This window comes from Plasmodium vinckei (assembly GCF_900681995.1).
Source record: "Plasmodium vinckei vinckei genome assembly, chromosome: PVVCY_06".
NCBI classification, from domain to species: Eukaryota; Apicomplexa; class Aconoidasida; order Haemosporida; family Plasmodiidae; genus Plasmodium; species Plasmodium vinckei.
In genome coordinates this window covers 745,932-771,468 of record NC_051298.1, presented here as the reverse complement: position 1 = coordinate 771,468, position 25,537 = coordinate 745,932, and the positions used below count along the sequence as shown (strand labels likewise).

General features: G+C 24.5%; 9 protein-coding genes across 9 annotated transcripts; 4 read left to right on the top strand and 5 right to left on the bottom strand.

The window, feature by feature from the left end:
* Nucleotides 1-123: 123 nt before the first annotated feature.
* Nucleotides 124-5,477, bottom strand: PVVCY_0602160 (conserved Plasmodium protein, unknown function; the record flags this gene model as incomplete). Its single annotated transcript, XM_008627354.1, has 4 exons — nt 124-272; nt 442-512; nt 660-823; nt 948-5,477. 4 exons carry the CDS (start codon nt 5,475-5,477, stop codon nt 124-126), a joined length of 4,914 nt encoding a protein of 1,637 aa, XP_008625576.1.
* Nucleotides 5,478-7,138: 1,661 nt separating this feature from the next.
* PVVCY_0602150 (metallo-hydrolase/oxidoreductase, putative) lies at nt 7,139-9,484 on the bottom strand (the record flags this gene model as incomplete). Its single annotated transcript, XM_008627353.1, has 1 exon — nt 7,139-9,484. One exon carries the CDS (start codon nt 9,482-9,484, stop codon nt 7,139-7,141), a length of 2,346 nt encoding a protein of 781 aa, XP_008625575.1.
* A 642-nt stretch (nt 9,485-10,126) lies between these two features.
* On the bottom strand, nt 10,127-10,877 carry PVVCY_0602140 (proteasome assembly chaperone 4, putative; the record flags this gene model as incomplete). Its single annotated transcript, XM_008627352.1, has 3 exons — nt 10,127-10,257; nt 10,375-10,447; nt 10,647-10,877. 3 exons carry the CDS (start codon nt 10,875-10,877, stop codon nt 10,127-10,129), a joined length of 435 nt encoding a protein of 144 aa, XP_008625574.1.
* A 1,197-nt stretch (nt 10,878-12,074) lies between these two features.
* Nucleotides 12,075-12,737, top strand: PVVCY_0602130 (dynactin subunit 5, putative; the record flags this gene model as incomplete). Its single annotated transcript, XM_008627351.2, has 1 exon — nt 12,075-12,737. One exon carries the CDS (start codon nt 12,075-12,077, stop codon nt 12,735-12,737), a length of 663 nt encoding a protein of 220 aa, XP_008625573.1.
* A 987-nt stretch (nt 12,738-13,724) lies between these two features.
* Nucleotides 13,725-16,646, top strand: PVVCY_0602120 (conserved Plasmodium protein, unknown function; the record flags this gene model as incomplete). The annotated part of the gene is made up of 1 exon (XM_008627350.1): nt 13,725-16,646. One exon carries the CDS (start codon nt 13,725-13,727, stop codon nt 16,644-16,646), a length of 2,922 nt encoding a protein of 973 aa, XP_008625572.1.
* A 415-nt stretch (nt 16,647-17,061) lies between these two features.
* PVVCY_0602110 (conserved Plasmodium protein, unknown function) lies at nt 17,062-18,720 on the bottom strand (the record flags this gene model as incomplete). Its single annotated transcript, XM_037634140.1, has 1 exon — nt 17,062-18,720. One exon carries the CDS (start codon nt 18,718-18,720, stop codon nt 17,062-17,064), a length of 1,659 nt encoding a protein of 552 aa, XP_037490285.1.
* A 1,492-nt stretch (nt 18,721-20,212) lies between these two features.
* PVVCY_0602100 (conserved Plasmodium protein, unknown function) lies at nt 20,213-21,582 on the bottom strand (the record flags this gene model as incomplete). Its single annotated transcript, XM_008627348.1, has 4 exons — nt 20,213-20,828; nt 20,923-20,985; nt 21,087-21,141; nt 21,246-21,582. The coding sequence occupies 4 exons, from the start codon at nt 21,580-21,582 to the stop codon at nt 20,213-20,215; spliced, it is 1,071 nt and encodes a 356-aa protein (XP_008625570.1).
* A 766-nt stretch (nt 21,583-22,348) lies between these two features.
* PVVCY_0602090 (conserved Plasmodium protein, unknown function) lies at nt 22,349-23,776 on the top strand (the record flags this gene model as incomplete). Its single annotated transcript, XM_008627347.2, has 1 exon — nt 22,349-23,776. The coding sequence occupies one exon, from the start codon at nt 22,349-22,351 to the stop codon at nt 23,774-23,776; it is 1,428 nt and encodes a 475-aa protein (XP_008625569.1).
* A 633-nt stretch (nt 23,777-24,409) lies between these two features.
* Nucleotides 24,410-25,372, top strand: PVVCY_0602080 (tRNAHis guanylyltransferase, putative; the record flags this gene model as incomplete). The annotated part of the gene is made up of 1 exon (XM_008627346.1): nt 24,410-25,372. One exon carries the CDS (start codon nt 24,410-24,412, stop codon nt 25,370-25,372), a length of 963 nt encoding a protein of 320 aa, XP_008625568.1.
* Between the last annotated feature and the right edge of the window lie 165 nt (nt 25,373-25,537).

Genomic DNA, 25,537 nt, shown 5'->3' with positions numbered 1-25,537 from the left:
TCGCTCAAAATAAAAAAAAACAAACACATTATATATATTCTTCATCTTTCTTTAAATATTTCTATTTTATTTTTGTCTAATATATTATGAGGTAGTCACTAAGCATGTTTATACTCAACAAATTTATTCTACAAATTTTCCTTCTACTCTTTTAAAATCTATAGGAACTATTATACTTTTGTTTATCAATTCATTTATTATGTGATCACAAGATCCGATATTTCTTATGTTCCCTTCTAAGTTGTTTTGGTAGGTATGGAAATTGTAGTTCTCTAAAAAAGAAAGCAAAAACAGTATGTAAATTAGTATGTAAATTATTATCCAAATTATTATCCAAATTATTATCCAAATTAGCATCCAAATTAGCATCCAAATTAGCATGTAAACAAGCGAGAATGTGTATTGTAGGACAACATTATTATCGTTATTGTAGCAACTCACCATTTAGTAGGATCGTGTATATGATGTCAACCAAGTTATAAGAATTGACTCGCTCCGATATATCAATTGGCCTAAGAAAAAGAAGAAAGAAAAATGAAAAAAGAAAAATGAAAAATGAAAAATGAAAAAAGAAAAATGAAAAATGAAAAATGAAAAAAGAAAAATGAAAAATTATGTATGGACAAAATGATAATTTCCTGACACATTAAGCAACTTACTTTGATTTGAGAGCAAAAATGCATTGCTCCAACTTTTTCATAATATTATTATTAATAATTTTGCAAACTTCATTATATTCATCTTCATCATGGACACTCTCGACCTTTACTTCGACAATCCCGTGTAGCAAAGAAGCAAATGAAAAGGATTCCTCAACGTTTATCTGGAAAGGGTAAAACGAATACAATGCAAAGTAATGTAAAACAAACTAGTGAAGTAATAAACTAATCAAGTACCAAACTAGTGAGTAGTAAAATATAATGAAAATTTTAAGAGAAAGAACTTACGTATAGATAGAGCCAAAGGGATGGAGTGGCCGCATGGTGGGACAAAATAATTGTCTTGAAAACGACAATATTTTGATAGTAGTCAAAATATGTATTAGACAAATAAGTAAAACATTGAAGAAGTTGTTTGTATTGATACAACAAATGATTTATAATAATAAAACAATATTCAGACTCTTCTACAAGATATTTCAAAGCTTCTTTATTAGGTTTAACAGTGTTAGAATCATTTAAATTATTTCCTAAAACATTTTGATTATTCATATTGTTAGATGTAGTAATAGTATTTAATCCTCTACCATTGTTTGTATATTTTTGTAATTTTTTATTTATTACTTCTAATAATTTATATTTCAAAATTTCTAATTGTGCTTTCCATTCAGTTCCAACAAATTTATTATCATAACTATGGGAATAATTATAAATGGTATTCTTTAAATTAGAATAAGAATTATTTTTTTCATTACTCATATTATTATTATTTATGCTATCACTTAAATCTTTATAGACATCCTTATTTATTGTATTGATATTAATTGTATATCCTTCTTTATTATGTGTTCTATTCCATATATGATTATAAATATTTTCATTATTTATGTACTTATAATATGTTGTTATTTTTACTTCTTTAAATGATTTAAAAGAATCAATCAATATTTTATAAGGTCTAAATAAACCTAAATATTTACTACTATCTGCATTTGCACTATCAACAATTATATTATTTTTTTCACCATAAGAATCATGTAAATGCATTTTATTTGATATTAAATGTTTAAAACTTTTTAATTTTAAAGGTGAAAAACTATTAAGATTATCTATTTCTTCATTAGGTTTTGGAATATTTGCAAAAATTATATCAATAGTAATATTATATGGCCATTTATTAGTTAGATCTTGTTCTTCTATCTTGTTCATAAATATTGCTTTTTTATTATTTCCCTTTTTAAGTAAATATCGTAATTTATACTCCTTTTGATAGAGCTCATAAATATCAAAACCATTTCTTTCAAATGAAAAATCTTCTTTTCTAATATTTAAAAAGTTTTCACCAAACTTTGTCTTTTGTATATATCGTTCATTAGATGGAAATTCATCATGCTCACCATTTTGTAAGTTTTTCATTTTTGTCTCGATAATATTTGTACCCTCTTTTGTATCTCTATTAATGCCAGCACCTGCATAATCAACATTTTTATTTTTTAAAATTGTGTCTTTCTTTTGTTCTGCATCTTGAGTAGGTATAATACTATTTCCAAATTCGGTCATTTTTATCGTATTTATGTTGTTTGAAAAATTTATACCTACATTATTTGAATTTATTGCATTACTATTTCCTACTGATAAATCTAAACTTTCTTTTGTAAAAAAAGAATTCATTGCTTTTTCATTATATTCATATAAAGATGAAAAATTGTAATAATTAAAATTTAGTAATTCAAAAATGATGCCATATTTATTAAAACTTTTAATCATAACCCCTTTAACTATTTCTACTTTTTTTAATTCTTCTAACTTTGATTTATACATCTTTATTAATTCTATTTCATGTTTTCTAGTTGATCCATTATCATATAATATTTTTAAATTATTTAATTTTTGATTTAGTTCATCCATTTTTTTATTTTTATTATCTAATACACTACTTTGTTTGTCTAAAATATTTTTCTTTTCTTCAATTTTTTTCATAAGTTTTGAATTATATTTTTTTAATGCATCTATAGCTTTTTGAGTTTTACCATAATTTAATTGAATAATTTCATATTTTAATATTGCATCATCTAAATGTATACTTATATTATTTAAATTATTTATTTTATTTATAAATTGAAATATTATATTCCTTATATGCTCATATAATTTAATTAATTTTGGAAGATTCTTTTTTTCATTACTTACTTGTTTTAATGAATATATTCTACAACGACGAATAATATTTAATGTTGTCTCTTTAATCATTTCTTGTTTTTTTTTTAAATTTTCTCCTAACTTTTTTTTTAAAACCATATTTTCTTCATTCCTTCTTTTTTCCATTTCCTCATAATTTACATTCACCTCTTCTTCAACTTTATCCTCTTTCTCATAAACTTCATTTGTGCCATCATCATTATTTTCAACATTTTCCTCATTCTCTTCCATTTGCTTGGCTTCGCAATTCTCTTCATATTCATTTGGATCCCTGTTTAGAGAGTAAAACATTTTTTCGTTTTCCTCTTCCTCTCCCAATCCATTTTCCATCTCATCATTTTCCATCTCATTATTTTCCATATTATTATTTTCCATATTATTATTCTCCTCATTTTGTTCACCTTCATTCTGTTCATTTTCATTGACAACATTGTCTACCTCATTCGGTGCAAAGTCAAAGTTTGCAGACTCATTGTTATTTCCTTTTTCCCCATCATCATATGTGCCATAATTGTAATTTTGACTATTAGTAGAAACTTGAAAAGGAATCTGTTTTTTAAAGCTTTCATTATTATTGCTACCATATCCATAATTATTATTTCGAATATTAATATTATAGCTAGCTCTGTATCTTTTATTTCCTGCATTACTTTCAGATTCTTCATCCATATCATTATTATATCTTTTACCTCTTTCAATAATATTTATAGTTTTTCTATCAGGTCTTACTTTCCAATCTACATGTAAATTCATATTATTTCTATTCACTATTTCAAATTTTCCATCCTGTTCATTCTTATTTTCTGCATCTAAATTATCTTTCTGTTTACATTCTTCATTTTTATATGACTGTCTAATATCAAACTCGTTTTCATCACCTGGTTCAAGGGCATCCTTAAAGGAACTATTGTCTTCATCCGCTTCACCAATCTCTCTACTTTGATCTTTTTCACTTCTATCCATTTGAATTCCTCCACTAACTTCCCGTTTTTCATAATTATTTTCAAAATTTCGATTTAAGCTCTGATGAATGTTTTCAACTTTATTACCATCTGAGTCAGTACAAGTAATAGCAATTCCCTTTTCATGTCTCTCTCCCTCATTTGTATAGCTTCCATTATTTTGTCTACTTTCATTAGTATTGTTTAATAGCTTCCTTAAAAACTCTTCATCGTCATTTTGAAAACTTTCACTTAAATAATTTTCTTTCACTTTTTTTTTTAAAGGTGATAATCGAACCGATTCTACAAAGTCTTCTGATGTTTTTGTTTTAAATCGAGCAGATTCAGGAGACATAGATCTAATAGAATTTACATCATTATTATTTAAAAAATCAATATTACTTCTTTTTTTTTTATTATTAATATTAGATATAGTTATACTATTATTTAAATCATATTTATATAAAAGTTTATCGATTGGAGATTGTTCATTATCATTTTGATTTAAATTATCTTTAACTTCTAATGAAGAATTTGACATACTTTTTCTTTTTACATCTGATACATTAGAATCACTAGATATTCTTGTAAAATGGGTTAGATGTAAAGGAGATATTTTTTCTTTATCATCAAATACAGCTATAGATCTATGGGAAAATTGAACTGATTTCTTTCGAGCACTAAATGTGCTATTATTATTATTATTATTTTGGAGATTATCTTTTAATTCTTTTATTGGACTTGCAGAATTACTTTGTTTTAATATTCCTTTTTTAGGTGTTTCATTATTTATTTTAATTTGTCTTGTTGAATTTATTTTATTCTCCCATAAACTAAAACTATTATTAGATGTTCTACTATTATTTAATGAATCATCATTGCCATAATTCATCATAACTTCCATATTATTTTTTTTACTTTTAGATGTTCGTCTTAAATATTCAGAATCACTTGCATATTCTCCCAAATAATAATCATTTTCAATTTCATCTCTACCTTTTTCATCTCCATCATTTTCATATTCCATTCCATTTCCTTGACTATCACTTAAAAAGAAATTATTTTTCAAATTATTAAATTGTGCATCTAAAATGTCTATAGATTGATTTCTTTTTTCTGAACGTTCAGAAAAATTTACATTTTTTATATTATAATTTTCATCTTCTCCTATTTTATCTTTCGAAGGAGAAGGAGTAATCAAATCACTATCATATGGAAATTCACTTTGAGATAAAGATCCATTAAAATGTTCATTAGATTTACAATCAAAATTATTTGACATCATTTTTGTATTATCTTCAGTAACACTTAAATTAAAAACAGATGAATGTCTACCATTATTATTATTATTGCCCATTACACTATTTTTTTTTTTATTTAAATTTAAACCATCTCTTAAAAAATAATCATCATTAAGTAAACTAACTTTTGAATATACAGATAATCTATCTCCTTTTTCAATTCCACTTTTTCTTTGTCCTTCTCTATAAATTAAATTTTTACAATAATCATCACTATTTAATAATTGCTCAAATTCCTGACTAGACATTCCTTTTAACTTATCCATATTATTATAGCTTGCATCTAATTTATTATTTATTATTTTATCTTCCCTAACAGATATTTTTATATTTTGATTCACATCTGCCTTCCCAAACATCTGATTATGTTCCTCCATTTTTATCAACTATATTTGCAAACGATATCTTATTTAAAAGAAAAAATAAATTATTTTATTTTATATATTTTTAAGTTTATTTTTTGAAATATTTTATAAATCTCATGTTTAATCAAGACTCTATTTATTATACTTCCCCCTTTCCCAAACAAAACCGAAACTGTCTAACAACTCTTTCTGAGTGGCGCCAGCGTGCACACAGTTCTGTACTATGTACCTACGTATTTTGTAATTTTGTAATTACGTACTGTGTGATTACCTACTATTTTTATGTAAGTATAATCTCACACCTTCCTAGCGTGACTTAGCACCAGCAAAATATCCCAAACAATGCAATAGCTCGACGGAAAATGCTGAGTATTGCAAATTGAATGTTTTTCTTTTTTGTCTTGTGAAAATTGCTAAGAGATAAGAACATTCAAATTATTTGTATAAAAAATAAAAAAGGATTTTAAAAAAGTTTTAAAAATAATGCATAATGTGTGTGCACTTCTTCTTGCATATGCTAAGATTGTTTGTAAATCCCATGTTCATGTATCAAACATATTTTCACAATTTGTTTTGTATAAATGTGAATACAAATATATTTTCTTCCAGCTTTTTTTTTCAGCTTTTTTTCCACCTTACCATACGTTTACTATCCCTTATGTAACTTTTTTCCAACAAATTTTATCGTATTTTTTTGATTAAAAAATTGGAATAAATTTGATACAAAACACCAGAAAAATATTTTGAAAAATATTATAAAAATTAATATATATATAAATTATTATATTTTTTTTATGTCCTAACGCTATATATTCACACTTTTATACATATCTCGATGCCATTCATTTTACAAATTTTTGTCTTTACAAATTTTTAAAAAATTAAAAAAATATATAATTGTATTTTACTGTATTCCTTTGAATACTGCTATATTTAAATAGTGTATATCATTAAATATGAAAAAAAATATCCAAAAAAATGTATCAAAAAATGTATAAAAAAATGTATGAAAAAATGTATGAAAAAATGTATGAAAAAATATGTAAAAAAAAATATATATTATTGTGTATTTTTTTATATTAATTTTTTCCCATCCACATACCATTAAGTGCGCATACGCTTATTTATTTTTTTTTTTTTTTTTTATTTCCTTAATACTAAGAATAATAACTGTGTGTAATTAAAATAATATAGGTGAAAAAGATAAATTATGCTTTCCCCCTTGTTTATATTTTTCACTTTTATATTTTTAAATGTACTTTCTTTAAAGTTGGCAAATAAGAAGTTCATAAAATTCGCAACATGCGTGAAATACAAAAAAATGCCAGTCAAAAAATTAAAAAAGTCAAAAAATAAAAAATAGGAAAAGGCATATAAATATATCACCACTTTATTTTTTTTTATTTTTTACACATTCAAAAAAAGAATGAAAAATATATATATGCAAAAAATTTAATTATGTTTAATCAAATTTGGAAAAAAAAAACAAAAGAATTACTGTGCTATATAATGCGTTTGCAAATGAAATTGCCTCTACAAGTGCACACGCACCCACCAATTCTCACGTCGACTTTCCTAACTGTCACTTTCACTTTTGTAATTCCCACCTATTACCTACTTAGACAATCACTACATAAATTATTAAAAATGCTAGTCAAAATAAATCGGGAAATCTACGTCGTCTGCGGGGGAACATACACAACAAGGCCATCGAAGGCTGCAACTACCTCGTTTTCTTGAATATCATTTTTTGCTTTACTAAAATTGTGTGAATTATTATTTTGTTTATTCACTTCTTCAGTGTTGTTCTCTTCCTGTTCATTGTTAAAGTTAGAGACGTGTATTAAATTTACTTTTTTGACATTATCAGATGGAATTATATTTTTTTTTTCTGAACTAGTATCTGATTTATTTCGATCCGAATAAAAAGCTTCTAAAGCTTCATCTTCAATCTTTTTCATAATTATCATATTTTTCAATTTATTATCTCCTGTATATCTTTGTGAAAAATGTGTTAATATTAATTTCTTTGCTCGAATTTTTTTTGCAAAATTTCCTGCCATATGAGAAGTAGAATGTCCACGTTCTGAAATTAATTTATTGTAATAATTTATAGTATCCATATTATCTATTTTTCCATTTTTCTTCCCAACCTTATTATTTACATCATTTTGTTTTTTTTCAGATTCTTCTAAATTATTATCACTATTATTTGTAGACATACTTTTGAGTGATAGTGGATTTATATAATTATCGTCATCATATATATCTGTATTATATAACATATTCTCATCAGATAAATCTATCAAACTGTTTGTTGCTTCATGTATTAATATGTCTGCATCTTGTGCTTCTTTTACTAAGCTAGATGCATCACATGTATCTTGACATACAACAATTTTCCTTTCTTTACGTATTTCTTTATATGCATCTGTATATGTTAATTTTGTATTATCAGGAAATATAAGTACATCATCAGTTTTCATTTTTCTTATAACATTTTCATATATTTTATATGGTACATAATCTAAATTTTTACATTTTTTTAATTCATCATAATTATTTTTAATTATTTCATTAATATGTTCAGCATTAAATTTATTTTCAGACTTCTTTTCTTTAATTATATAACCTATTGTTGGTACTGTATGTTTTATTTGAAATCCATTTATTTCTATAGAATCTGTTTGTAATATCGGATACATATTATTTGCATCTTTATAAATATATTTTAAATCAGCTGGAAATTTTTTATTACCTCCCATACTTGAATCATAATTTGAATTGTTTTCATTTCCTTTTATTTTTAATTCATATACAAAATATTTAGCCATACGTTTTGAATATGTAGAATTAAAATTATGTTTTAAAAATCGATACAAACCTTCAGGACCATATATATTAATAGTGTTTAAACCCTTAAGCATTGTCAATACAGAGATAAGCCCTAAGCAATGATCTCCATGTAAATGCGTTATAAATATATTTTTTATCTTACTAACCTTAATATTTGCTTCTTGTAATGATATAAATGTACTTTCACCACAATCAAATAAATAAGCTTCATTATATTTTTTTTTTGTTGTTTGAAAAATAAATGATGAAGTACCTCTACTTACAGATGGGTACATAGAACCCGTACCTAAAAATATTATTTTCCAATCACTTTTCTTTTCACCCATATCATTAAAAATACTTCGTTTTATTTTTACATCATGTGTTTTGTTATCTATATATATCAATTCCTCATTAAATCCGTATGCCCTTACTGAATTGGTCAAAACTGTTTTAAATAAAGTTAATTGTCGTGCTATCGTTTCTGTGTCAATATTTGTGTCATCACTACTACAATTTTCTACGACCTCCTCCTCATCAGAATTATGATTCTCTTCCCCATTTATGAGCATCGATTTAATCCATCTCAGTATCAAAGTATGAATAGGATCTTTACAAAATGAATCATTATCTAATGAAATTGAATTTTTTTCAATAATTTGGTGTATATATCTTGTATACTCTTGTAATAATGTTTTATCTGGTTCAATATTCAAATTATTTTCTAATTTCTTAATATCATAATGAGGTATATTCTTCTTTTTTTTCGGAACCTCTTCATCATAACTATCTTTATTATTGGGGTCTACATTTTCTTCAATCCCTATATTTCCAAATAAATATCTATTTGCAAAAAATAACTTATCAATTCCATCTTTCAAAATTGTAATAATTTTTTTTTTTTTAGAATTTTCATAATAACTATCTTTACAACATTCTACTATTCCATTCTGTTTTAAGTAATGCCTACTCCCCTCTACAAACAAATTCCTACTTACTTTTTTATCTATAATATTTTTTTTTTTTTTATAAATATTACCCAGATATTTACTACTATCTCTATTATTGAATGCCAAATAGGAATACGAATTTTTATTTCTTAAACAAATGACCACGGAAATATTATATAAACAATATGCTATAACCAAGTATTTAAAAAAACAATTATAAAAAAAATAAAACATATTTTCCTTTCCTTTCTCTTGTACTGGTAAACTCGTGTTTGCTTATTCTTTTTAGGCTTCTCTTTATTTTATTATTTTCATTTTTTACACTTAAAAAGGAAGAAATAAAAAAGAAAGAAGTGAAAAACGGAGAAAATGCCTCTTACTGTAAAGGCATTATAATTTATCCTCGAAAATAAAACTTAAACAAAACACAAATAAACCTACTCAATCACATTATTAAAAAATGAAAAAAATACAAAGAAAAATTACAAAAAAAAAAAACATGTTAACCTCATTTTTTAGTTCATCAATTTAATTGCAATATTTAAAACCTATAACGACAATTTCGCTCCCCCATATTTTTCACACAATAGTTATTTTCCATATCATGCCATACAAATGCATATTTTTTTTTTTCTTAAAAATGTTTAAACAATCTCAATATTTATATATATGATTGTTTCAAAAAAAATATATCATTTTTTATCTTTAGCAATGTCCTTTTATTTATAAAAAAAAAAATTAAAAATATTTTATCAACATGGTCACTATATAAAGTTTGGCATATATAATGTTTATACAACATAAAAATTTGCATATACAATGGTTAAAAAATAAGAAACACTAACAAATTTAAAAAAAAAAAAAACTTTTCTTATGTCAATTCTTCTCTCTGTTTTCAAATAAAGGTTTTATTATTTCCAAGCAATTTGAAAAAATGAAATTCGTTAAGCTCTCATCACTTTCGTCTACATTGACACTTACATAAAAAGGAATTTTGAATTTCATACCTGTGCAAAAACAGACAAAAAAATAAAATAAAATAAAATAAAATAAAAACAAAAATTATAAACAAATTATTATGGTTATGCATTCTTCACAATTTATTGTAAATATTTTTTTCAAACTCAAAAGGTTAGCCACATCATTTCCATAAGAATGTGGTTCTCCGACTAAGCAAATTATATTGTCTGCATCGGCCTGTAAATATAAATAAATCGTTCAAATATAATAAATTAAAAATAGAAAATTTATTACCATACAAATGAACAATCATAATATATCGATATGTACACATAGCTGTTTATTTCTAAAACTAGCTATGTGCATGCTCATATACAGATATATATATATATATATAGAGAGAGAGAGAGATATATATATGCTCATTTTCTTATACATATTTAATCGGGTATGAAGCTTGCAAATCGTTTAACTCATTGTTGTTGTCATTTACTGAAATAAATATTGTCTCTTTAAAATCAATGACAAGAAAATACAAATCCAAATAGCTCATGTAAATTTTATGAGATCTATAAACATTTATATCATTTTCTTTAATTCCTGTTTCTTGAAAAGAACCCACACTTGAATTTTTTTTTTCTGAACACTGGCAACACTCTGTATTCATTGTAGAAATTTTTTTTTTTCTCTCAAAACAAACAAATTTAAAAAAGGAAAAAATTATAATCGTCCCAACGCTATTCTATATTTTCAGTAATAAATTTATTATTTTATTTTTTTTTTTATTTCCACAAAGTTTAATCATAACATATATCATATAAATGAATGACTTGATAAATAACTAAATAAAATTATTTTTTCTCTTTATATGCATTGTATATATGGGCATATATTTGTTGATATACCCCTCCTATTTTCCGCGATATTTTTCAATTTTTTTAATACATATGTAGTCATATTTATTAAATAGGTAAATAAACTGAAACCAATCAAACATATCGAATTTTTTTTTTCCTTTTTTTATTTAAAAGTCTTTAATTTTTTTTTCAAATATATAAGAACAAATTTTGTGTATGACTAATTTGAGGTACCCACAACTTTCCCTTTTTTATTTTTTTTTTCAAAATTTTATATAAATCCATTTTCTACCAAAATTAGAACAAAACCGTAACAAAATACCTTTCAATTCAAATTTTCTACTTATTTAAAAAAAATTATATTTATATCTATATATGAAAATGTGGCTTTACCATATAAGTTGCTATCGCACTTTGAGCGATAAAATTGGATATACCATATCCAGACTTAATGAAAAAAAAAAACTAAATAAATAACTACAACTATTTGTGATAATATCCCCTTATTAAATTATTTAATATTTTAGTTCATGGAAAAACAACAAAATAATTTCGAAATATGTAGCAAAATAATAATTAACAAAAACAAAAAGTGTATGAAGCACATGTGGGTAATCATACACACGTATTTAAATAAATGTTCTATGACTGATCTAATCTTTTTTTATTTAAAATTTTTTTATTTTTGGGAATTTATTGAAATTATTTCTTTATCATATTAATTGTCTTGATTTACTAAACTCATTATGAATCTTTATTTCCCTATTTTTATCTTTGTTTTTTTTTGATTTTTTCCTTTTTTGAGTATTATATCCGAATAGTTAGCAATTTTTATGATATACATTTTTTTTATTAATTTTTTTTTTTTTAAATCAGTATTTTAGCTCGAAAAATCAAAAAAATATTAACAGCAAGGTAAAATATGTAAAAATACAAATAAAAAAATAAGAGAAAATATAGTAAAGAAAATACGTGAAAAAATAAGACAACATCTTAAGCAATAAAAAATGAGTGAAAAAAAAACTAATGCAATTGATTTGGGAAATTTAATTAGTGATAATTATTTGGAGTCCTATAATACAGTAACTTTTCAAAAATATGAAAATTTTAATCGATCAAATTATATTTTAACAGCGTCAGGAAATAAAGTATGCAAAGATTCAATATTATGCGGAATGAAGAATATACATATGCTAGGGAAATCAATTATAAAGAATGAAGCTATATTAAGAGGAGATTTAAGTAGCTTGTATTTTGGCAAATATGTAATCATTGGATCGAAAACACTCATATGTCCATGTTTCATGCATAATAATGAAAATATTGTAAATACTTATGATGATAGCAAAATAAATCAAAGTTCATATGTTACTGTAACAATTGGTGATAATGTTTTTATCGGAAATGAATGTATAATTAAAGCTGCCTTTATAGGAAATAATGTCATAATAGGTAATAACTGTGTAATAGGTGAACGAGTTATTATTAAAGACAATGTAATAATTAAGGATAATACTTTTATTCCTAATGACACTACTATTTCTTCGTTCTCAAAATATTCAGGGTATCCTGGTAAATTTGTTAAGGAATTGCCCGAATCTGTTGAACGTATTTTAAAAGACGTTTCATATTTTCACTACCAAAATTTTACCCCCAATGTTACCTCATGATATTTTTCCTCCATTTTAAATATAATAAAAAAGAAATATTTATCTCATAATCATAATTTACTCATTTGATGAATTATAAATATATATTTATATATTTTTTCATCTCATTTTCACATATTTTTTCATCTTATTTTCACATATTTTTTCACTATATTATATAATCACCCATATATTAACTTTTATTTCTCTCATTTTTTTTTCTGAACAATACAATATTTTCTTGCAATACGTGGAATTTTTTTTAACCGTTTTGGTCATATGAAATATAAAAAAAAAATTTTATTTATCACCTTTTTTTTTTAATACATTGTATTATATAATTATTCTTATATTATTTTTTTTTTTCTCTTTTTTTTATGCATTGTTAATAATATTTCTATACCTTGTTAATAAATAATAATATTAACGCTAGCCATTTTTTATTATAATATATACATACATATTATTTATATATTTTTACTATAAATAATATATATATTTTTTTATGATGTTTTTTTTGTAAGATGATTATTAAACTGAAAAAACACAATAAAAAGTTTTAACATTTCCATGAATGTTGTCGCTGCAAAGGATTTTGTTCATGGCAAACTACTATATATTGTGTTTGGCTAATCATATATTCAATTTTGCTAACTTATATATGCATAGTATATAACAATATCACACAATCCGTGAGCATTGTATTTTTTATAAAACAAATATTTATTGGTGATAAAAATGCCATAAAATATTAGCTAGCTATGTTTTTCGAAAAATAAACAAGATATACATCCATATGTAAAATACTCATATTTCTTTTGAGTTATAGTTATGTATGTTATTCATGTAAACATACTTAGTACTACTATATAGCAAAATAGCAAACACAAATTCAGCCATAATTATGCATACACGTATAGGGGAAATGTATAAAATTTAAATAGTTAAAGGCAAATACGCATATATCAAATATAAAATAATATATTGATATACAAATATACCAAACAAATGAAGAGGAAAACGCATAGTAAATACGACGATGATGAAGATAAAAAAAAAAGTGATACAAAAAAATATGAACAAGATAGGCGAAAAAGACTAAAAGGGGATGAAAAGAATAATGAAAGGAGACATGGACGAAGAAGTAATGATCGAAGGGATGACAGTAGAAGGTCCCCAAGTTATACAAACAAAAGCAGGAGCAGAGAAAGACCTCGAAATCGAAGCCGAGAAAGAGGCAGAAATAGAAGTAGAGGTAGAAGCAGAGATATATCTCTTAATGGTAAACGTTCAGGTAGATATAATGAACATAATGATAATTTTAATCAATCACATAGTGGAAACTATTCCAAACGTAATACAAAAAAAAGAAGCCGAAGTAGAGCAAGTAGCCAAAGTGATAGCCATAGTAGGCGACACAGCAAATATAGCAATAAATATGACGATGATAAAAAATTAATAAATCCTTCAAAACATGATAACAAAAATTATAGTAGAAATCGAAATTATAATCAAAGTGTAAGTAATAGTGTTAGTAGAAAAGGTACAGCAAATTATTCTCATAATGAATATCAAATGGAAGGTGATCAAAATTATTATGAATATTCAAATAATTTTAGACAAGACTCATATTATAATAAAAATGGAAATGATCCCAATAGATTAAGTCCACATGATGATACTATTGAAGATGATAAATATAACGAAGGAAATAATAATAAAAAAAAAAAAAATAAACATGGAAAAAATAATAACAATATGAATATAGCAAATCCAAATCATATACCAATTTATAATAATGGAAATTCAATAGATGGAACTGGTTATGATAAAATTGGATCAGCAAATAATAATATTAACAACAATGCAACTAGCTATATGCATTATAATAATATGTCTCATCCTATGTATATGAATAACACAGTTCCTAACGATGCAAATTTTGAATCCAACATGAGTGTCGATGGGAATATATATAATGACCATATGACCAATCCAATGTCAAATGCCAATAAAATAATTCCACCTATGAATAATCCAAATTTAATAAATCAACATCAACCAAATATGATGGTCCCTCCCCCACCATCCTCAGATGGAACATTTTATAATAACATGAACATGCCTCATCCTAATTCTAGAAAGCCTTTAGTTTTAATACCAAATGATAATCAAATGAAGATGGGTAGTAATCCTCCAGGTTTTGTGGGTCCTCCTGATTCTATACCAAATCATCCAAACATGTTAAACAACATGAACATGTCAGGTGGAATGAACATGCCCAATGGGTTCAATCCAATGGGAGGAGATATAGATATGAAGGATCTAAAATTTGAAAATCAAGGATTAAACATGAATAATAAAAATTTAATGAATAATATACCACCACCTCCAGATTCAGATGTAAAGAAAAATATTATCATGCCACCAAGTGCCCCACCATATAATGAAAATAATTTAGCAGGTCCAGGAAATATAAATAGATTTGCCAATAACAATATTAGAAATATAGTTCCACCACCTTATGGTAATATTGTAGATAATAATATGATGAATCAAAATAATAAGAATATATCAAACCCTAACTATATACCATTAAATATGCAACCTAATATGCCACCAAATAGTATGAATATGCAAAATAATTATTTAAATAATACTGATTCTATGGGTAATCCTACATCTAATATAAATCCTAATGAGATGAACCCAAATTCTGGATTAAATATGTACGATGATAAAAAATATGATAACCCAAATTTTATTATGATGCAACATGGAGAAGTAGATGGAATGAGAATGATAAATAATATGAATCCATCAAATGGTATGTTAATGAACAACTCAGCAAATTATGAAGAAGGTGAAAGAGATGAATATGATGAAGAGGATAGTGAACAAAACTATCAAAATAATTTAAGTTATCAAAATAAACCTCAACTTACAAGAGAAGAAAAATTAAATGAATGGTTAGAGACACAATTAAATAAGCAAACAAATATTGTACACGATGCAATACATCTAATTTTGTTAATATCCTCTATATCAAAAAAAAATTCTACGAAAATAAATCGACAAAAAAAAACTCATACCAATTTAATGTCACATCTAACAAAATTTTGTGATAACACAGTTTTGAATCATTTGATAGAAAATCTGAATTGTTCAGAAAAAAGTGACAATTTTTTATTTAAAGAAAAGTTATCATATAAATTGTTGCAAATGAAAAATATAAATAAAGAAAGGAAAAATGCTGATAATGCTGAGGTTAATCAAAATTTAGATTTTGATGCACAGGAGGATGATAACATGTTAGAAAAACTTAGAGAATATATTTTGTCAAATCATAGAAAAAATAATGACATAAATAACAATGAAAATGATATAGATGACACAACAAACAAGCTTAACTTGCCAACCAATTTAGATGATCCATTTGATGAGCTTGATGAAGATACTCAAGAGAATTTATTTGAACCTGTACAAAGTAAAGAGACAGAATCTAAAGAAGCTAGTGCTAACAAAAATGACGAACATAATCAAGATGATGAAGAAAATAAAAATAGCTTTTTCTTAAATATTATGAAATCCAAATTGGGAGGTACTTATTCAATTTTCTCCAAATTTAGCAATAAGGAAAATATACAAGATGAAGACAAAACAATAATTGAAAAAAATGAAGAAGACCCTTCAAACGAGCCACTTCAAAATAATAACAAGAATCTTATCGATCTTATAAAAATAAATGATTATGAAACATTTGACTATAAACAATATCTAGCATCAATACTAATAAATAAAATATGTAAAAAAAATAATTTTAATTATAAAAATATTTTACTTGATGAACTTTCTAATATATCATCAGACAGTTTATTTTTTTTAAATAATTATAATATTACTTCAGATGATTTTGTTAATTTATACTAAACAAAAAATGTTTTTACAAATTTTTAACTACTCTTATATTTGAGGGTTTCTTAAATTAGAACACCATAATTATATTTTTTTTATATTTATTTGAAAAATAACATATATTTAAAACCCTCTTACTTTGTTTTTTTTTATGTTTATATATATATATATACGAAAACTTTTAATTATATATCAACAATTATTTGAGTTGTTCCAATAATGACAAATTATTTTAACACTAAAATTAAACATATATAGTTTATCGAAAAAAAAAAATATAGGTAAATAAATTCAATAAGTAGAGTAAAAATATTAAAAAAAAATGTATAACTAAAATCGTAGGAAAACATGTAGATACACACATAGTAATAGCAGCAAAATGCTTCGAACTATTACGCTAAATTTTTATTTTTATTTTTTCTCGTCTATTTCAAATATTGTGACATTCATCAAGCATATTCCTTTTCATAACTTCTTTTATTTTGTCTGTAGCTCTAAAATCGGTTATTACTTTATTACACTTTTGAGATTCATATATGACCTTTCCAGTGCTTACTTCTTTCAACTTATCACCAGCCCTTGCATCTGCATTACTTCTTTCACATACTTGCGCTTCAAAAACTGTTTTTTCAGGATATTTTTTTACTAGCTTCTCACCAGCTCTTGCATCTGCATTACTTTTTTGGCACCTTTGTGCTTCAAAGACTGTTTTTTCTGGAGCCTTTTTTACTAGCTTCTCACCAGCTCTTGCATCTGCATTACTTTTTTCGCATCTTTGTGCTTCAAAGACTGTTTTTTCAGGATATTTTTTTACTACCGCTTCTCCAGCCCTTGCATCTGCATTACTCTTCTCACACCTTTGTGCTTCAAAGACTGTTTTTTCAGGATATTTTTTTACTGCCGCTTCACCAGCTCTTGCATCTGCATTACTCTTCTCACACCTTTGTGCTTCAAAGATTGTTTTTTCAGGAACCCTTTTTACTGCCGCTTCACCAGCCCTTGCATCTGCATTACTCTTCTCACACCTTTGTGCTTCGAAAACTGTTTTTTCAGGATATTTTTTTACTAGCTTCTCACCAGCTCTTGCATCTGCATTACTTTTTTCGCATCTCTGTCCTTCGAAAACTGTTTTTTCAGGATATTTTTTTACTAGCTTCTCACCAGCTCTTGCATCTGCATTACTTCTTTCACATCTTTGAGCAACAAAAACCGTTTTTGTTTGTTTCTTTTCAATAACTCTGTTTTCATTTCCTTGTGAATCATCAATACAGCTTTGGATAGTATTCTCCGACTCATAAACTGTCTTCTGATTTAAATTTCGTGGTGCATCTTCTCCATATTTAAAATCAGCTTTCACTTTTTGAACTTTCTCTCCTACAAAAACTGTAATTTTTTTTGAGTTTTTTTTTTCTGCTAAAAAATCATTTACATTTTTTATTTTATTAGGTCCATTAGGTTTGGGTTCGGTAGGTTCTACTTCCTTTTCATCTTCATCAAGTGTACCACTATTATTACGATTGTAATTACCATTTTCTCGATTTTTACCTTCCCCCTGATTATCGAATTTCTTAAATGAATCAGACATACTTTTTTGCTCTCCCTTCAATTCTGTTGTATCCTTTTTTTCATTATATATTTTCTTATTTGCATCATCAAAACTTACTATATTTTTTTTTAAAGAATTTTTATCATTCACATTATTATGAATGGTACTACTTTGTGTTTTGTTTATTTCTTTTTTTGTAGATTCTTTTCCATCACAAGTTGTTGTGTCTTCAGTTTTGGGGATTTCAACTTTTTCCGTTGATGACTTGGCATTTTTATTGGTAGATTTCAATTGTAATTGTATAGGATTATCTAAAGGTTTTCCCATAATTAAATCTCCAATTCGTCTTGAAGTATCAAACGAACTATCTGGTGAATCACCATAATGTGTATCTGATGTTTCTTTTTTTTTTTTTTTTTTGTCAATATTGTCATTTTTTTCTGACTGTTCAGGCAATTTACTTTCGTTAATATCATTGTCATTGTATTCTCCATCATTTTCATCCATTGATCTCTTCAAATTATTTTCATCATGTGAGTCCATTATCTTAACTTTACTTGTCAAAGGAGTTGTCCTTAAGTCTGCTCAAACTTGTCTATATGTCCAAAAACGGAATCCAAATTGTTTGTTGTATTATTAAGACAATACTAACACTCCTATATATGTATATTATTTTTATAATTTTTTTTTTTTGTGGGGGTACTTATTTAATAGTTGCTTTACAAATAAAAACAAACGGAAAATTGACGTGAACTTATGGAAGGGTATATATACTCCTCTCCCTTTTAATTATAAATTTAAATTGTATAAAAAATAAAAGGAAAAAAATCAAAAACAAATTTTGTGTTTCAATAAAAAAAATGTATAAATAAAAATGTTAAAAAATAATGTAAAGAATAAGCTAAAATAATTTTAAAAAAAATATAAGTGCATATGCCTGTATTTTAAGCAACACTTAAAAGCGTAATTTTTTATTTTTATATATCAAAAAATGAAAAATTAAAAAATGTAGAATAAATAAAAAAACAAATTATATATTAATTATTTTAAAAAATATAAAAAAACTCATTGTCTTAAAGTAAATATTTATTTTGTCTTTTCATATTACATAACAAAACCAACGTTGCCTTTTTTTTTTGTAAAAATTCTTATGCATGTTTGCACACAAAAAATGTTTAAAAATAATAAATAATAAAATTTTTTAAATGGAGAAATCGCAAACAATAAAACATAAATAATCTTCAATGCTTTCTACATAAAAATAGACACACCATAAAAAGTTTGTGTAATATTTATATAAACATTATAACAGATCAAAAGTTGTTATTTTACATATTTACTACTCATTTATTTTTTTTATAAAAAATAGTGGACATGCTTGTAATTATTATAGGCTTTAAAAGGAGGAGAACATAAAAGGCAAATTGGTTACATGCTCTTAAGTATTGCCAATTTTATGTAAAAATATGTTTAATACGTTCAAGCCAATATATATGAAATAGCTCATATTTCCAAGCATACACTCATATATATATGTACATTTTTTACTTATACATTCAATATCCATAAATAACGGTTTTTTTTTCACAAGAAATACTCACAAATATTATTGAATTTGCACTAAATTATTTTCATATAAATAAATATTAATACCAACGAAATATCATTTTTTTAACTCCTAATGTTTTATTTTTTTGTTTCCTTTCAATATAAATTCTTAATAGCCATAATAAAAATTTTCTTAAATGTGTAGCATGTATATATGAGCATAGTCTTATAAAACTCAAAAATTAAGTTGGTTAATTTTGTATATATATGAATTATATATGTGATAATATTCAAAGAGTCGAACCTCTTTAACATGCACAAATAGGTAGTATTGTACAAAAAATAAAAAAAAGTAGCATAAGACACGTAAATTTACAATAATTATGTCTATATTTAATTATTTAACATATTTTGATTATTTCATACCAAGAACTTCTTAAAGACAAATTCATAAAATGTGTCTTATATGTTTGTCTACATAAGTACACTATGATTGATTGTAGACTTTACAACATAGTGCAATTCTTTTCTCTCCCTTTTGAAACAAATCAGGAGAAATATCTAAACTCCATAAATTTGATTTTTCTGATATTATTCCATTAACTCTAGCATAATGAATAACACCATTATAAAAATCGGTTGAAGAACATAAACGATAATTATCTTTACATAAGCTTATACTCATAGCTAATTTATAATCACAAGAATAATGTCCTACATACACAAATTCTGTATCACTAATCCCAGTTATACTAGGAAGCAAAAAAGATTTTATTTCTGATATACTTAAATTCCGATTATAATAATATAATTCATCAATGTAACCATTAAAGCTTGAATATTTAGAATTTTTCCCAATATTTATATCACCTTTTTTTTCTATATTATTATTTTTTAAATGTACAGAATTATCAAATATTCCATTTATATATATTTCTATATTTTTTTCACTTAATTTTATTGCAACATTTGTCCACCTCCTTAATGGGATATATCCGATAGACGATAAACCCTCATTTGAATTATTCTCTCCAAATATTTTAATAGATAGTCTTGTTATATATGGATGTAACAATATCTCTATTTTCTCTTCTTCTCCATCACTATAAATGAAAAATTATTTTTAATACATATATAACCATTATAATTATATGATTAATGTGTGCATTTTAAAAAAAAAAAAAAAATTATTTTTACATTTGCGAGATTATATTACGAAAATGGCTAGTTGATTGTTCTAATAAATATATCCAAAATATTCTGAACACAAAAAAAAAAAAAAAAAAATTTTTTCACAACTATAAGGTTTTCATAACTATGTAGAAATATTAAAAAACATATTTTTTGATTTTTAAGAATACATGGTAAATTCGGTTGATTTTAATGTATCTGAGGCAGGTACAAATCCAGACATATCTTTAGGGGAATAAAATAAGCGATAAAAATATGATTAAAAAAAATATGAACATGTACAGAATAATTAATATTGTAAAATTTATATTGAATGTGAATAATGTTACCACCCAAAAAGGCACCACTATATCCATGTCCATTAAAACCTGGAGCTGGTCTTATAAATTTATGCATATGATTATTATTTGAACTATAATCAATTGCATATACATCATCAAATGTCCATTTTCCTATTAACCCTCTATGAATGTTATCAGCAGTAATAACTGAGCTTGTTCCCCCTAAACATAATGTATTGGGGATATAAAAACAATTTTCAAATATTTTTTCAAATTGTGGGGAAAAATCTATTTCATTTAAATAATTAAATGTTGCTTTACTAAATTTTACTATCTTTATGTTTATAATCAAAAAAAATAAAAAATATATATACTTTCGAGACATTTTTCACTAATCCTGTCTAAGTCTCAAAATAAAAAAAATATAAATCAAATATTATGAACAGTGCATATATATTTGTATCCCGTGCAGGTAACTTAAATATATTCTTTTTTAAATATAAATAAATTACGGAATGTAAAGTGTTTTTAAGAGAGTCTACCCTACTATCGGGACATATATATTGAAAAAAAATATTAAAAATTATATTTTTATCTACTTTATGAATTCATATTCCTCATACACACAAATTAAAATATGTCTGAACATAATTGTATAGCTGTTTTTCTCGTTTTTTTACTGCCAATTAGTGCCAATATACAAGAGAATGCACACAATAATAGTGACAATAACTGAAACAATAAATAAAAGAGAACTTAAGAAATGTTATATCAATACAACGAATAATCAAATATACCATTTTAAAATTTCAAGCCTCCTTATATATAAGTGCAAATATATATACATAATATTGTATTCTTTTTTATGAACAAATTATTATAAAAAAAAAAGCGTCTCCAATTTGTTCTGTACATACACTATCATATTGTAATATCTATTCCAAAAATGAAAATAAAACATAAGACTAAAAAATGAAAAATGTAAAATTACAAGATAAAAAATATGGGATAAACACAAAATATGGATGAATTTTTCACTTTTTAAAATTTTATAAATGTTGCAAAATATTTATTGATATAACGCTTATTTTATTAATTTTTTCCATTTTTAAATTTCTTTTTTTTTTCACTGCCTATATAATATAGAGGATATGGAATTCCCAAACGATGTCTGGTTCAACAACAAGACATACCAAATAGAAAACCTATACAGAAAAAATCATACTATCCATTATTATTTAAAAAAAAATGATATAGTTACAGCCTTAGCTGAAATAAGAAAGGGGGTATCTCCTTTTGTAAAAGATGAATGTAATAGAACATCACTAGATATAGCAATCGTATTATTTATGAGAAAGTTTAACGAATTTATTTTTACTTCCCTTATCATAGATTATTTATATAAAACTAAGAACAAAAATGAAGAAATACAATATGTATATAATTGTAAAGGTATATTAGAAAAATATGACAATAAGACAGATTATAATGGATATGATATATTCCATAAAAGTGATAATAAATACATGGATAATATAGGCATGCGAAAAAATAACAATTGCAAAATGGCAAATGTAAATAATCAGGATGCTAATTTTATAAATTCCATACTTTTGGAAAAAAAAATCAAATGTAATTCTCTCATTATAAAGGATTACAACAATACTGAAGATATATCCAATGAAAAATATAATAAAAATTTATTTTTTTCATTCCATAAAATATTAATTTTAAATTTAAGTAAAAATATGAAAGCACAATTAAATGAAATTTTAAGACAAGCCAGAGCTCTTTTATTTTTTATTAAAATACTAAGCAAAAATATTATATTAAAAAAATCTGCAAAAAATGTAATTAAAGAAGAAATTGAAAAATTGCCTTTCCCCTATTTTTACAATGTAGCTATACACACACTTTTTAAGTTTTTTTCGCCTGAACGTGTTAAGGTAAAAAAGAAAAAAAAAAAAAACAGCCAAATAAACGAACAAAACAATCACAGTAGTGATAGTAGCAACTCCAGTGGTAAGGGTGGACACAATGTGGTAAATACATGGGATATAAAAAACCCAGCAGATTCCAGAAAATTAGTCACTAAAATACTTACAAACCAATTAATAGGAAATGAAATTATCATATTTATAGGAACATTTTTTTCATATTTTTCTAATTTAGTTTTTATATTTGGAGAAAAAAATTTTCACACCAATTTAATAACATCGCAATATTTACTTCATATGTCTTTTACTTTAGATAATGAATATTTATTTAATGTAATAATTAACAAAAATAATGTTTTTAATCAAGCTCAAATATTTGACTGGAATAAATTAATCGACTCTTTGCTACCCCAAAAAGATCTTATGCAAGGATATTATAAACCTTTAATTTATGCTAAACTATGTAAATCTTTTTTAGATAAAGTAAAAAAGTTTTATCAAAATAAAAAGAAAAAGAAAAATGTAGAGAAAATCCAAAAAAAGAATTTCCAAAATAAACAAATAATATCCCACCACACTCCCAATCTGCCATATATAAGGACACCCTCAATACATAAAACCACCAACACTTGCAAAAAATAATAAACCACAGGTTATACAAATTAAAAGTTGTAAAACAAAAATAAAGTATATATTAATTTTCAGATAAAAGAGCATGCCTGCTCATATATAAAAATTTTGTAAAAATATTATAATATATACATTAGTGGTATTTTTCACTTTAAGGGCATCATATTTTTGTTAAAATTGTATATTGCGTATGCACAAATATAAGTTTGTTTATTTATTTTTTTTTTCATCTTTTTCCATCATTTTTATTTCTTCTCCATTTTTCGCCCTTTTTATTTTCCCCCTTTGGAGAAAAAAATTGTTCAATAAAATTTTATTAATTAAAATAAATTATGTAACTATAAAAATTTTTTTTTTTTTAATTTATCCTCATTTTTAATAGTAATAAAAAATATATTAGCAAAGGAAGTGTTACATATTTTTCCCGCAGTCTGAACTGTTTGTGTAAGCATATTTTTGGCTTCCCAATTGGTCATATAAATATGGTTATTTTTCTGAATTGTTAATGTAAATATTATTTTCGATTTTTTTTTTGCTTTATTTCCTGCACCGTTCATAAAATGAATGTGTAAATAGTGTAAAAATTAAGCTACCTAATAACAAAAGGAGGAAAATTTTTTCTGACTTATTCATAATTTCCAACCAATGGCTAACAGCAAATTTGCATATGTAAAATTATTTGAAGACGAAAAAAAAATATTATTGAATTGCTACTTTGTTGTAAGAATAGATGGAAGCGATTTTAAAAAATTTATAAAACAACATGAGTATGTTAAGCCAAATGATTTAAGAGGACTAAATTTAATGAACGAATGCGCAATCAATGTTTTAAAAAATTATGATGAAATAGATTTCTGTTATGGACATTCAGATGAATTTAGTTTTTTATTTAGAAAATCTACAAAATTATGGAACAGAAGGTATGATAAAATATTAACTAATATAGTGTCATATTTTACTTCATCCTTTATATTTAATTGGAAAAAATATTTTCCTAACAAAGAGTTAGTATACCCTCCATCATTCGATGCAAGAATAATTGTATATCCAACTGAAAATGAAATAAAAGATTATTTTTCATGGCGACAAGCCGATTGTCATATAAATACACAATATAATGAATGCTTTTGGAATTTAGTTTTAAAAAGTAATTACACACATGAAGAGGCTTATAAATTTTTATTAACTACTCAGACAAAAGATAAAAACGAACTATTATTTACCCGTTTTAATATTAATTATAATAATCTTCCTGAAATTTTTAGACGTGGAACTATAATAATTCGAAATAAAAATTACAAAAAAAATAATGCTTTAAAAATAAACACAACTCAGAATGTACAAAATGATGAAGAATGGAAAAAACAAATAAATCCACATACCCATAAAGAAAATAATGACATTGATTTATGCAATATACCAAATGTAGACACCAATAATAATTGCGATCGAAATTCTTTAAACCCATACCCCAATGAGCAAACCAATATTATTGATAAATTTATAATAACTCATGAAAATTTGATTACTGAAACATTTTGGAATAAATATGATTTTGTTTTTAAAAAAAAAAAAGAATTAAAATGTAAAGAATCGTCTCATTCATAAAGTTCAATTATATCCAGAACAAATAAATATTCATAGGGACAGCGACAAAATCAAACTCTATTTTCTTAGAGATAAATAGCTTTTTATTTTCGATATTTGTATTATGTATTTTTTTTTTATTTGTCTTTTTTTTTTATTATTCACTTGCAATTTGTTGCATGCTTT